Source organism: Erpetoichthys calabaricus, chromosome 13 (genome assembly GCF_900747795.2).
Source record: "Erpetoichthys calabaricus chromosome 13, fErpCal1.3, whole genome shotgun sequence".
NCBI classification, from domain to species: Eukaryota; Metazoa; Chordata; class Cladistia; order Polypteriformes; family Polypteridae; genus Erpetoichthys; species Erpetoichthys calabaricus.
Genome location: NC_041406.2, coordinates 145166487 through 145180575, shown reverse-complemented (window position 1 = coordinate 145180575; position 14089 = coordinate 145166487). Strand labels below are relative to the sequence as shown.

At 44.3% G+C, this 14089-nt stretch overlaps 1 protein-coding gene across 1 annotated transcript in view; it reads left to right on the top strand.

Annotated features, from left to right (window-relative positions):
* Positions 1-14089, top strand: part of pkhd1l1.1 (PKHD1 like 1, tandem duplicate 1) — a 148318-nt gene that overhangs the window by 99314 nt on the left and 34915 nt on the right. The window contains exons 55-61 of the mRNA XM_028790902.2: positions 1798-1952; positions 2447-2576; positions 5244-5362; positions 7398-7527; positions 9066-9236; positions 9471-9574; positions 12631-12760. Of these exons, the coding sequence (XP_028646735.2) occupies positions 1798-1952; positions 2447-2576; positions 5244-5362; positions 7398-7527; positions 9066-9236; positions 9471-9574; positions 12631-12760 (939 nt within the window). The remainder of the gene's footprint in view (positions 1-1797; positions 1953-2446; positions 2577-5243; positions 5363-7397; positions 7528-9065; positions 9237-9470; positions 9575-12630; positions 12761-14089) is intronic.

Genomic DNA, 14089 nt, shown 5'->3' with positions numbered 1-14089 from the left:
TATGACACTTGTATACTGGCTTAGGTATATCCCACTGTATTGATCATCACTGAGATGTTTCTACACTTTGTTTGGAGTTCACCTTTGGTCAATTCAGTAAATTAGGCCGATTAAGAAAGACACACACATGTCTGTAGAGGGTCCCACAAGTAATAAACACCAGGTCCATGAGGGTGAAGGAATTGCCTGCAGAGCTTAGAGACACAACTGTGCTGAGGTAAAGATTTGTGGAAAACTACCAAAGCATTTCTGCAGCATGGGAGGTTCTCAAGAGTATAGCAGCCACCAGAATTTGTAAATGGAAGATGTTCAGAAATGGCCATGACTCTTCCTAGAGCTGGCTGTCTAGACAACTTCAGCAATAGGTGGAGAAGGGACTTGAGAAGAGAGGTCACCAAGAAAGCAATGGTCACTCATTCTGAGTGCCAGAGAACCTGGGTGAAGATCGGAGAAACTCCAGAAAGACAACCATCCCCACTAACTACAACTCCCCACTAATCTGAGCTTCATGGCAGAGTGGAGAGACAACACATAAAAGCCTGCTTGGAGTTTGTTAACAGGCACCGGGAAGGACCCTCTGACTATGAGAAAAAAAGATTCACTGGTCTGATGAAACCAAAACTGAAGTGAAGTGTCACCTGCTGATCACCTGTGCGATGCCATTTCAACGGTGAAGCATGGCGGTAGCAGCATCAGGGTTAGAGTGGGAGACTACAAAGGGTGGAGGGAAGGAGACATTCATAGAGAGTTCCCGTTGTTCTCCATAATTCTCTTGTCCCAATAAAGCCTGTAATCAGCCATGTGAACCAACACCAGGCACAAGCAGGGTTTCACTGGTAAAAAGTATTCAGCTGTTGGGATAACTAAGTTATTAGCTAACTGAACAAGCAACAGATGGACTCAATGGCCTTCTCTTGTTTCGTACAACTTTTCACGTTTTTTATGTTCTTACATATTTTTTTTTTGCTGTCTCAAACCACATATCCAAGAGAATGGCGTAGATGATTTGATTATCACCACAATATTTCAATTTATCACAATCGTTCTCTTCAGTTTCCTTAATGTTTCTGTTAGGGTTCCATGTTGTTATTTTTTGACACAGGTGACACCGTCCACCCTATTAAAACGAAATAAAAGGTTTGGTGGCACAGTGTACTGTAGATCTTTTGCACTAATGTCCATTTATGAAAAAAAATAAGGAAGTTAAGGAGAAGTGCATTTAGGACGGAATCCGGGAAGCACTTCTTTACTCAAAGAGCTGTGGGTAACTGGAACAAACTACCGAGACATGGAGTCGAAGCAGAAACCTGGACCACCTTTGAGAAGGATCTGGACGCTGTATCGGGACAGCGTACCTAAAAAAACGAGCTCCATGCACAGAATGATCTCCACTCCTGAGACAATGCAAAGGGTCTGAATACACAGGTATTCAATAAGGTATTTCAGTTTGTAATTTTTAATACATTTGCACACGTTCCGAAAATCCTGTTTCTGCTTTGTCATTCTGGGAAGTTGAGTGTGGCTTGTTGAGGGAAAAAATGAACTGAAATTATTTTAACATGAAATGGGGGGAAAAACGTGAAGGGTCTGAAAAGAAGCCTTTCTGTATGAGGCGTGTTAGCCTGGAGAGGACTTGGGTACGGGTGACAGACGGGCATTGCGTCCCCAGTTGACTCCTGCCTTGCTCTCCAAGCTTCTCTAACTGATTTGTGAATGCCCTGTAACTGAATTAGTTCAGGTGAAGACTTTCTGCTGTACACAGTTCACCAAAGTATACTTTTTATGCTTTCTTTATAGACCGATGGGTAGTGATGGATGTAAATATCCCCACCTTGAACAAACTTACTATTTATGGAGTTCTGGAAGTGCCAAATAATGTAACTGGAAACAGCACGTCAGCCACTAATACAACCAGACAAGTAATTGTGAGAGCGACCTACATATCAATTCAGGTAAGGCGCGCATCGACTCTTGGATGACCTGGAAAGGAAAAGAGATGGAAACCCAGTCATGAAGTGGTCTTTAAAACTGAGAATCTATTAGATGCACCCCCCTAACGACATACAGTTTGTCACTTTGACAGCATGAATTTGGTGTAGATATTAAAAGTGACGAGAAACGATGACTGCTGTGTGTCCTGTGGCGATTGTAGATGTCTGTTCTGAAAATCTTATCTGAGATCGGGAGGCGACTGCTTTGAATCAGTGTCACCGTCACGTTTCTTCTCCTTTCCATTAGTTTCACAGCCTTGTGGAATGTGGCATTATACTGCTGACAATGGCTATGACTGTTGGCATAAATGCATGCACTGCTTGCAGCACCTGTCAGTTACCCACCCTAAGAATTTGTTTGGAGGACTCGACCCTCTACTCAGTGAAATGCGGCACATGAGAGTAAAGGCAACTTTACCGAATTGACCCGGATGCATTTTCTGTTTTTACTGCAGGGTGGAAAACTAGTAGCGGGCCAAGAAGATGCACCTTTTCCAGATGAACTTCACATCATTTTAGTAGGGAACCAGCGGACACCAGAGTGGCCCCTGCCAAATGGGCCTAACCAGGGGGCAAAGGTTTTAGGTGAGTGAGGGCTTTACATGAATAAACATTAACTCACCTGAAGAGCTGCGTAATGTTCAGGTTTATCATGGAAATTCATTTAATTTTCTACAACTAATTTTCCTTTCAACTCCCTTTCGTCATTTGTGGTTGTTGGTTTCTATGGCCTACTACTCCCCTTTAGCATCGATATTTAAATAAAATAAAATTGTAATACATTTGTCTGAGTTTGTTTGCCAATCACACAAAAGCGGCTAATCCGCTTTTCTTGAAATTTTGCCTGTGCGTTGCCGGCGATCCAACTTATAATGCAGCCTGAATGATATATCAGAGAGAGAAAGAGAAAATATAAATGGGGAAATCCAAAAAAAAAACAGTTCTGACGTGGGAACTACAACTCCCATCAGGCAGCAGGAAAATGCTGGGCTGGACATCATCATCAGTGCTCTGCATACAAAGTTTTGCAGACACAAAAGACCACAGGGGCAGGATTTTCTTAACTACTTTGAATGACTTTGTCTAACTTGGCAGGAGAATGGATAACGAGTTTCTTGAGTTAAACTGGGAGGTGCGAGCAAAAGGCAAAACAAAAGAAAATAAAAATTAAATGAAGTGACCAAAACCCAGACAGGAAGCAAATATCACAGTCAATAAACTGGCATTAAGTTGACAGCTAGGCAAGACATGAAAAATAAGTCAAAAAATGCAAAGAAGGTTTCATCCGTAGATCGGATAAGGCTCAGTGCTAAAGGAGTGACGTTTTCTTCCCCATCTCCTGATTAATTTGAGGTCACAACCCCGGAGACCGCACACCTAGAAACGTGGGATGCGACTCTGACAACCGTACACAAAAATGGCTTCCATAACAGGAGAAGGCTGTAAGACCACAAATGTCCACCTAAATCACGACAGACACTTTCATTGCAGCTTTTCTCTAAGAGTACGCCTTTTTGTTTCCTCGTGGGTTGTGTTCAGTCATTTTACAGGGAGATTCACTCGAAAGATGCCCCCAAATATTCTGTGATAAGTCTCGCTAGGATGAAGCAATCTGAACGAAACAACGTGCAATGTGCTGCTCAGTAAATGGAGCTTTGAACAAGCTGGGATGCCCCTGCGTCGGAGCGAAGAAGCGGGCGCCGGACCTCCATTTGGGAGCCGACTAGCTGTACCCCTTCACTCAGTCACTTGACTTCTCATCAGGATGGTGGTGTACAGTATTGAGCAGCGCATCTTCATGGTACCAGCCTATTGGGTCACCAATTCGTTTAAGCGATGCCAACAGGATGATGGTGAGTTAACAGAAGGTTACTTCCAGCAAGATGGACCAACGTGTCACACATCAGCAAGGAGCATGGCAGAAACTGAGTTCTTCTTTGGCAACTGGGTCATTTCAAAGGGGCTTTGGCCACCACGGACCACCAGACTTCTTCCTTTGGGGTCTGCTCAAAGGAAACGTCAATCGGAACAAGCCTCGCACTGTGTGAGGATTTGAAGGAAAACATCCAACATGAAATTGCTGCTATTCCCCCCGAGATGCTTGCCGATACGTTCAGGAACATGGAGCGCCGTGTTGAAATGCGTCTGGCAGAAAACGGAAACCACTTCCAGCATTGCACGCAATGCAATCGATTGCACATACGTCAAGGTATAGAGCGGATTTTTATGGTTCAGATTGCTTCATCCTAACGGGAGTTGCAACCGAATATTTGGGGCCTCTTTCGAGTGAATCTCCCTGTACTAATATAGTTGGGCAATGCCAGTTATTTGTACTAACCAAAAAAAGGTCAAATTCAATCCTTGTTATTTGTTATGTGTGTACAGTGCAACGAAAGGATTACTTGAATGTCTCCCTCAGACTAGTGAAGTACGACTGCATCGACAACAGACCCTAAGTGCGGACATGAACGGTATACAGAGTTATGTGGTTGTGATTGGTGTGTTTATTTTGGAGTTCTATGCAGCTATACTGGTGTTTTTAAACTCAAGGGTTTAGATTTTGGGGTTTCTTGCTCTCTATCAGTATTCCTGAGAAACTTATTTTCATCAGTTTCCTATGACACCATTTTGGTTTCATATGGGTGCCACCATTTTGTGATATTCTTGTCAGCCCTTGTCTAGGTAACTTTCTGCTCAGGAGGACAGAGGGGGTTGCGTTTTCCCCCTGTACACACGACGGCATTATCCTGTTGGTGAGACACCCATAAGGATACCCGCATGGCAGGCTGGGAATTTCAGTCCTATTGGACTGCCCCGTCAGGGTTCTTTGGTGCTCTTTGAAGGGCTTCTTCCAGTGTGTAATACCATGGCAAGGGGTGTACTGCGGCACCAAAAGCTGTTCCTATTGTATCAGGAGTCAGTCGGGAAGAGGAAGATGAGACTGCGTGGGAGGTGTGGAAGAAGAAGGACTAGCTTATTACTTTATTGTGCAGCCTGAAAAGCAGGGAACTTTTAAACCAAAGAAGGTGACATGTAGATTGAACACCTTGTATTTGAACCCAGTGCTGAGTTGTGTAGTTGTGTTTCTGGGTTTGGGGTTCTGCTACGCCCCTTGGTGGTCACAATATAATCCCCTGGTGTAAAGCAGAAAGCCAATTTGACTGATGTGGCCTTAAATGTGTCACTTTACATGGCTCGTTGAATTACTCAAGAGTTTTGTTACATGCGACGATGTATTTTTCATATTTGCAGGTGTCTTTGGGATATTAGATCTTCACGGGAAGCCTCACGCTGTGTACCGTACAAAACTTGCTCAGACGGCAGAAGAGGGCTCTGACGTGATCTCAGTGACTGAAGCAGTTGACTGGCAGGTATGGACCATTTCATTTCTTATTGCATTCTGCTCAACTCAGACAGCCATCCGATAGCAGGAATCTGTAATGTTGTGCTCTACAGTGTGAAACACACGACAGACACACACAAATGGCAAATTAGAGAAGAAAAACAAATGCAAGCCTGGTGTAACAGATGAAGCGTTTGTCCACCTCTTGAACCCTCAGGTACCACTCTTCAGACCAGGTGAAAGTACAACAATATTTTATTTTATTATTGTACAGTAGTGCACCAAGCACTCTCCTCCACACACTCATAAACACAATTCTCTCTATAAACCACAATCCTCCACTCCCAAACACTTAGCCCACCTTCCTCCCAGCTCAGCTCGGTGTCTGGGCTTACCCATAGTCCTTTTATAGCCCCCGACCCGGAAGTGGTTCCAAACCAAACCCACAAGTCCATTTCCTTCCGGGTCAGGGCAAACAGTCCTCCTCTTCATCCCGGGAGCACGTCACTTCCTCAAGTCACGTGACTGACATGCACTCCCGGGTTATAGGGCATACAAGAGTCCATGAGGCCCTTCACAGCGACTCCTGGCGGCCCCCAAGGTATCCAGCAGGGCTGTGTATAGAAACTACAAAGTCCATGAGGTCCTGCTGGAACTCGGGGCACCAATATGCTGTCCGGAGGGCTCCTCCTAGCGGCCTGGGGGTGAGGGCCGGACTGGAAAGCCGGCAATCCTCCACACTGGTAAATGAACCAAATGACTTCTGGCTGCCTGCTCTAAAGTTGTTACCTGATCGTCTGTCTCCTGCTGAGGAAACTTTCAGGTCTCAACCCTTTTAGTTGGTGTTTTGAGGTGCAACCATACTTTGTCTCCTTTCACAGTCTGACCTTGAACTTGTTAACTCTTTGAGGGCTGAATATTTTTTCCAAAAAACAATGGTTTCACTGAGAAATCAACATAAAACATCTGTTGCTGCATCTGTTGCCAGTTTGCCAAGAATGTGTGGCTGGGACAGCAGCAGCGGTCATGGTCGAAGTGCATTGCAATTTGGTTTCTACCTCTTGTCATTGTTATGTGACAGTCCTCCCTGGCGAACATTATCAGTATCACGATGAGCTGGGGACCAATCAGCTGAACCTGGAACCTCACATTTGTTTTCGATCACTTGTATCAAAAACTGAGTCCGACAAGTCATAGTCCAGTTCAGAGATAATAGGCAAAACATCGTCCACAGAGTATTTTGCTTTACGCATTCGCTTTGATCTCTTGCTAGATGTCAGTGCCATTTTTGCCATTGTGTGCGTCTTACTACTCACGAGAGCAAAGGGAATCTCAGTCAGACCAATGAATCTAACTTTTCTTCTAGCAACGAAAGTCCAACTAAAACGTAACAGTTGGTTTTGTCACAGTTTACAGTTGATTACCATCGTCAACTCCTCCTTTTGACAAAAGTCGACATCAGCCCTGAAAGAGTTAATCTGATTAATTGCATTAGTCCTCCAATTAGAGATCATCCAAAATAGGCCTACAGTATAAGTGGTGAATGGCGTATGTGTGTTGTGGGAGACACTCAAGAGAGAGCATTAAGAGGCTGGGGCAGGAATGACGATGGGCTTCCAGGTCCATCTTCACTTACATTCGTCCCGGGGCCATCACTGTCCATCGCACTTAGGGTCCTCCGAGAGAAACTAAAGGGGATCAGTTAAGGTCGGTGCAACTCTGCTTCTCTTTCCCAAATATTTCCTTCCAGAGTCTGGTAGCTGATCCCGCAGCTTGCGTGTATGACAGTGTTACGTCTAAAATCCAATTAATTATAAGCAATCCATTTCCAATATGCTCTTTTAGTCATTTCCTTCAATTACCTTATTTTTTTATTATAAATCAAATGGAAAAATTTCTATATGTTTATTGCTGTAAAGCAAATGGCATCACAGTGAGATATCACAAATGACATCACATGACCAGCACGTTTCTTCTCTCACTTGGATCGTTTAATTTCTTTTACTGTATTTATGCCTCTCTCGCTCCTCTTGACTAAGCATTTGTGTTTCATTTATCATTAGGTCGGTGATGATGTGCTGATCACTACTACCAGCTATGACGCCTGGCAGACAGAAACGAGGAAGATCATCGGCCTTTCACCAGACATGAAGAACCTAACTCTGAATGAATCGCTTACCTATACACACATTGGTGAGTTGACTGAGGGTTAAGTCAAATTAACGGGTGTGTGCAGCTCTGTGCATCTTAATGCCGACACCAGTGACAGGCTGGGCTGGCCTCATAACACTCGAGAGCTTCATAACACAGGGACAAGCCTTTAGTTCTCGATAGACTGTGTTCCCTTAATGCGGGTGGTGACATCCTTTACACGTCCCAACAACTCTGTGATGACCAGTGTGGTGTGCTGGGCTGATAAATTCACTGATTGATGCAACAAGCTGATTAAGAAGGCAGGCTCAGTTATGGGACGCCCTATGGGCCTGCTGGAGGTTGTGGTGGAGCGGAGAATGAAGACAAAACTGGCGGCCATTATGAACAATGCTGCGCACCCTTTCTGTTACATTGAACAAATCATTCGGTCAAAGGCTGTCGAGAAAGGCTACTGGGGTTCATGAAACCTTTGGCAATACACCTTTAGAGTGCCCTATTGCGACTGCTCTCTTACCTTTAGCTAAGTCAGAAGTTTGCTTCATTTTTGTAATTGTCATGTATGTTTCAGGAGTGTTGTTATTGTTTGTTATAATTTCCTCTTTAGGACAAATAAAGAGCCATCTGTCTATCTTCCTACAAGGACTGTGTGGTGAACTGGTACTGGAAACGTACCTTTAAACCCACATTTTAAAATGCACAGTATCATCATTACAGGACTTCCAGCACCAGAAGTAAACGTCAGTCCACGAGCCACATACACACTCATTATTGCAGTTTTGGAAAAGTCCATTTTGTAACTTTGCAAAACAAAACTACACGCTTTGATGCAATTGGGGCTTTACAGGGAGGGGAATGGGGACCCCTTACCACTTATTGCTTCAATGGGTTCAGGATGCAAGTCAATTGTTTCTGAACTCACACAGCAATGACTCATTGAGAGATGGCAGAACTTCTCTGACTGGGTCCCAGTTTGGACACCCACAGGGATGCCTGGGATTTTAAGTGAGAAAGGGTGAACCTGTTGGTGTCACTGGGTACCGGTTGGCACTCTGAAGAGTGTACCTCCCTATTCTGGGGAGCATCTATAAGACCCGAAGGGTTTCTGTTGTGAAATGCCAAGGCACTGGAAGTGCTCTCGGGTCCACCATAAAAGGGAGCCATGTGACCTCGAAGGTGAGAGTCAGGAGGTGGAGGGAGTGAAAGGAGGCATAAATCTTAGACTGAGCTAAACCCGTCAAGAGACTGGGATAGAATAAATGTCATTACAGCCTAACCTGGAATTGTGTCTGGTGTTTGTGACTCGGTGACACCCCACAGTGGTCACACTGCAAACAAATAGAAATTTACTTCATTAAAATTAAGTTTCAAAACTCCTTGTGTTAATCGTATAAATGGCATTAAAAAAGGTATTAAGAGCTACAGATAAGAGTGAAGTGAAAAACAAAATTTTGGTTTACGCTGATTTCAGACAAAGTAAATATCTAAGTAAATAGATAACCAAAATAAAACTAAACAATAAGCCAATCAAGCAATTAAAATAAATGGAAATTGACCTTTTTACATTTGTTTTTTTCCAGGTGAAGCCTACAATGTGAACGGTACCGATCAGGAGTACAGCCTGGCAGGCGACGTGGGACTTCTGAGTCGCAACATCAAGATCTACAGTGAAGATTACCCCGGCTGGTACCAGGAATCCTATGGCGCCCGAGTGTTAGTTGGGACCTTCTTTGAGAACTTGCAGTACACAGGTGAGCACAATTCAGTTGAGATTTTGTGATTAAATCTAATGCCACGTCGTTTTCCCTGCTCTTGTCTGAGGATGGTACATACTGTACTCTACATGTTACTGGGTGAAAATGTTTATGTGATATAAAATTCAAACAATGGGACAAACGAACTGTGACACAGACTCATAAACGGAGCGTATATTCATTCAGTGTAGTTGATATCGATACCAACCTACGTGACTTCTTTTGAAACAGGAACTGCCAGAATTAGCGACGTTGAATTCTACCACAGTGGCCAAGAAGGATTCAGGGACTACCCTGATCCCCGATACTCGGTGGCTTTTGTTGATGTTGGAGAGGTAAGTGAGCTTCTTGTTTGGAAAGAATCACTCACTTATGACACCCTCGACACTCTGAGTTTGTATCTGAATTGAATTCCTCATGATTCGGAACATGCTGCGGTGACTTTTTGGTATTTAATTGTTTCTAACGTTTTCTTCAGTAATGTTAGTTTGTCAGGTGCTTCGTTGATTGAGAGCAACCATTTTATGAAAGCCGTGGTCACTGACATAGTGTTTGCAGAAACAGCTCCAGCACTAGCCACCTGACCCATGAGCTCCTTGCGCGTACCTCTATAAAAGATGGCAGAACACATTCTCTGATCTCCAGTTGTGGAATTCATACTTTAAAACAAATGACATATTGCATATTAATAGCCAAAGCATTCCTGATATTGTAAGGAATTCCACTTTAACCCCTTTAGATGGATTGGGCTGACCCTCTGCCAGCCTTTAAACAAATAACTTAGCCTTTCGTCTTCCCAGTTATCCATGTCCTGGTGGTTGTTGTGTGTCTGCAAACATAAAGTCATCCTTATTACAAAGTTACCAAAAAAAATCCAAAAGATTTGAATGCAGGGCGGCACGGTGGCGCAGTGGTAGCACTGCTGCCTTGTAGTTAGGAGACCCACCTGGGTTCGCTTCCTGGGTCCTCCCTGCGTGGAGTTTGCATGTTCTCTAAGTGGGTTTCCTCCGGGCGCTCCGGTTTCCTCCCACAGTCCAAAGAACATGCAGGTTAGGTGGATTGGCGATTCTAAATTGGCCCTAGTGTGTGTTGGTGTGTGGGTGTGTTTGTGTGTGTCCTGCGGTGGGTTGGCACCCTGCCCAGAATTGTTTCCTGCCTTGTGCCCTGTGTTGGCTGGGATTGGCTCCAGCAGACCCCCGTGACCCTGTGTTCGGATTCAGCGGTTTAGAAAATGGGTGGATGGATCTGAATGCATCCATGTCAGTGCAGTGCACTCTGCTGGACACAAGATGTCAAAAACTGGCCTAATTGGTGGACAGTAACCAAGTCAGTGGACCTCTTAAATATTCTGTGGCATCTCAAATTGGCCAACCTCATTAAAAGAGTTGGGGTCCAGTTTTGGAAAACCCCGCCTAAAGAAAGTTAGTTCACTGCACCATAAACAAAAAATAGGGTGAGCTATCTTTCAGGACCGAAACCTGGCTAAAAAAAAAGAGCCATTGAAGGCCTTGTCTGAAGCTGGGTTCCCAGGGTGAATACCATCTTGTGGTGTCCACCTTCATTATATAGCAGAATGTCCGTCAGAGCCACTGCTTCTGGGAGTGGGGCAAAAGTGATGTCAGTGGTCCCCACTCTAGAGGCGAGCAGAGAAAGGAAGTTAAGGACTGTGCTGCAACCATACACTTCTCCTTGGTCCCTACATGCTCAGGAGCCATGAAGTGCTACCTGGGCTTTCATGTCTGACTACAGGCAGCATGGCTGCCTGTCCTCCCTGGCCATTGGGCCTTACTCTTATTCTATGTTAATTAGTGTTGTCTTATTCTTATTCTTACTTTGTCTTTTAGTTCTCTTTTCTTCATTATGTAAAGCACTTTGAGCTACATTATTTGTATGAAAATGTGCTATATAAATAAATGTTGTTGTTGTTATGGCATAGTGGCTACGACACTGGACCTTAAATGACAAGGATAATAGTGTAAATCTCTGGCTCCACAAACTAGTGAAGGGGTAAGATCTCCAAAAAAGCCTACAGACCATGGCTCACCACAAGACAAGCTGGAGCCCAGGAAAACTGGTAGGCTTAAAGCCTGACTAGGCCTGAAAATATAGATTGAATTAAAAAAATAACAAATAGGCACAAACCCTTGAAAATGTCTCATCATGGGGAGAACTGGACAGCTCCAGCTGGAGCAGAGACAAATCCCACAATGAATTTGTATAAATAAGAATGTATTCACAAAAATAGAAAAAAAATAACAAAAAAGCAATCTACAAGGCAATCTTAAGCAAACAAAGTCCACAAGGATAACCTTAAGAAGCAGAGTAAAATAAATCAAAAGAACCAGGGTCCAAAACCAAACAAAATACAATACTCTTAAAATCACCAAAATCAGCAGAACACATTCAGTGAACAGCAAGGGGCTGCCTTTATAGGACAGGGGGGGGCGGAGACTCTGTGCAGATGGACAGGTGGCCCCGCCTTTTGGGGAACCACCCACACATTTAATAGAACTTCAGAGAACAGAAAAGCACACACAGAAAGGCCATACTAAGTAAACATCCATCCATCCATTTTCCAACCTGCTGAATCCGAACACAGGGTCACGGGGGTCTGCTGGAGCCAATCCCAGCCAACACAGGGCACAAGGCAGGAACCAATCCTGGGCAGGGTGCCAACCCACTGCAGGACACACACAAACACACCAAGCACACACTAGTGCCAATTTAGGATCGCCAATCCACCTAACCTGCATGTCTTTAGACTGTGGGAGGAAACTCACGCAGACACAGGGAGAACATGCAAACTCCACGCAAGGAGGACCTGGGAAGTGAACCCAGACGGGTCTCCTAACTGTGAGGCAGCAGCGTTACCACTACGCCACCGTGCTGCCCCACTAAGTAAGCAGAATCAAGTTAATAGAAAATACATACTTTAATAATATATGAACAGAACAATATTACAAAAAAAGAGACAGAACAATGAATTATAATAAAAGAAAGGAGCTCTTCAAACATGCACCACTGGAGGGACCCTGGCTCGACCGTAACAGATGATGGCTCTGCCCCTCAACTCACCACCTGACCCTAAGAAGTCTCTGATTATTAAATTGTGTAGACGAGCAGATCGTGTATTCAGGTGAACTTATAAGCCCCCGGATGTGTTACAAGTGCCTGCTGATATTTCTTTACCATTGGAGCACAGACAGGTTAAGCCGGTCACTCAGGGTCACACAGTGAGGCAGAGGCAAGGGCAGAACCAGCCACCTCGTGGTTTAAAGTCCAGGGCTTCAACACCCTGGCACGCTGCCTGCCAGTTGCTGTACAGTATAGCGCCTTTCACTACTAAACCGAGGCCACGACCTCTTCTGAGATGATGCTGTTTGTTTTGTAGATTTCTGCAAATGCTTCTTCTTACATCAAAGGCTGTGCTTTCCACCAAGGGTTTTCTCCAGCAATTGGCGTCTTTGGCACCAACGGCCTCAGTGTCCATGACAATGTCATCCATTTCACCGTTGGAGAAGGTAAGATGGTAAAAAAAAAAAAAAATCCTGGTAAAGCTGGGCTTTATGGCCGCTAGACTGGAATGAAATCTCATGTCTTCTTGACAGATTTCAACACATTTGGTCAAATGAGAGTCGAGTTGTTTCGTGCAAATAGAAAGGCAGACGCGAGGACGATGGCAGAAGGTTCATTAAATGCAAACACATCTTAAAGAAATAAAAAGATGAATGTTACTCACAAAATGGAAACATATAAAAAAGCTTAGAGAGCTGCGGAGCAACACACCTGATGAAGGCCACAAAGCCCAAGCATTGTGTCCTTAACTTGCTTTCTATTTATTGATTCTTTGTTATACTGTATATATTTTTTCCCCTTTATTAAGATGCAGGGTCTCTGTTAATAATTCTTTACATTGATATAGCACTTTTCTTACTATTCAAAGCATCTTCACGCAGGGAGGACCCGGGAAGCAAACTCTGGTCTCGTAACTGCGAGGCAGCAGCACTACCACTCTGCCATCATGAAAAGTGACCAAATGTGAATTGCCCACATGAGGTTCTTCCCAGTCATACTGTGCCTGCCTGGTCTACTGAAATGTGGCACTTTGTGACTGTCACAGGCTGGCAATGGAGAGTCACTTAGGTCTTCTTAGTAAGTCGTCTAAATTCCTCATGTCCGAGTGTAGCGGTGCCACTTACACAGAAGCCGAGTGTTCAAAGGCCGAGTGACCTAAAATGTTACTCAGATTCTTGTTCAAAAATAGACTGACATTACACTCGCTGAGGAAACTCTTAGGACCCCTCTACAAATACTGAGGAGGACCTCCTTATGCTTTCAAAACAGCCTCAAGTCTTCATGGTGTAGTTTCCAGACAATGTTGGAAGCATTCTGGTCCATGTTGATGTGATTGCATCACACTGTGCTGCACATTCCTGTTCTACCCCATCCCAAAGGTGCTTAACTGGACTCAGATCTAGTGACTGGTAAGGCCACTGAGCTCATTGTCACGATCATGAAACCAGTCGGATTTATGTCAACAGGCTGCTGCTGCTGGTGGTGCCATGGTGTGGGCAAAGTTTTCTAGGTACACTCTGGGCTCATTAATACAAGTCAATCATCGCTTGGATGCCATGGTCTATTTGAGTTTTGCTGCTGACCATGTGTATCTCTTCATGGTCACAATTTCCCTATCTTCTGTTTGTTACCTCCATCATGATAAAGCACCATGTCACAAAGCGAATGTCACCTCAGACATGACAATGAGTTCAGTGCTCTTCTGTGGCTTTCCCTGTCATCGTATCTGAATTCAGGAAAACACCTTTGGGATGTGGTAGAATGGGAATGTGCAG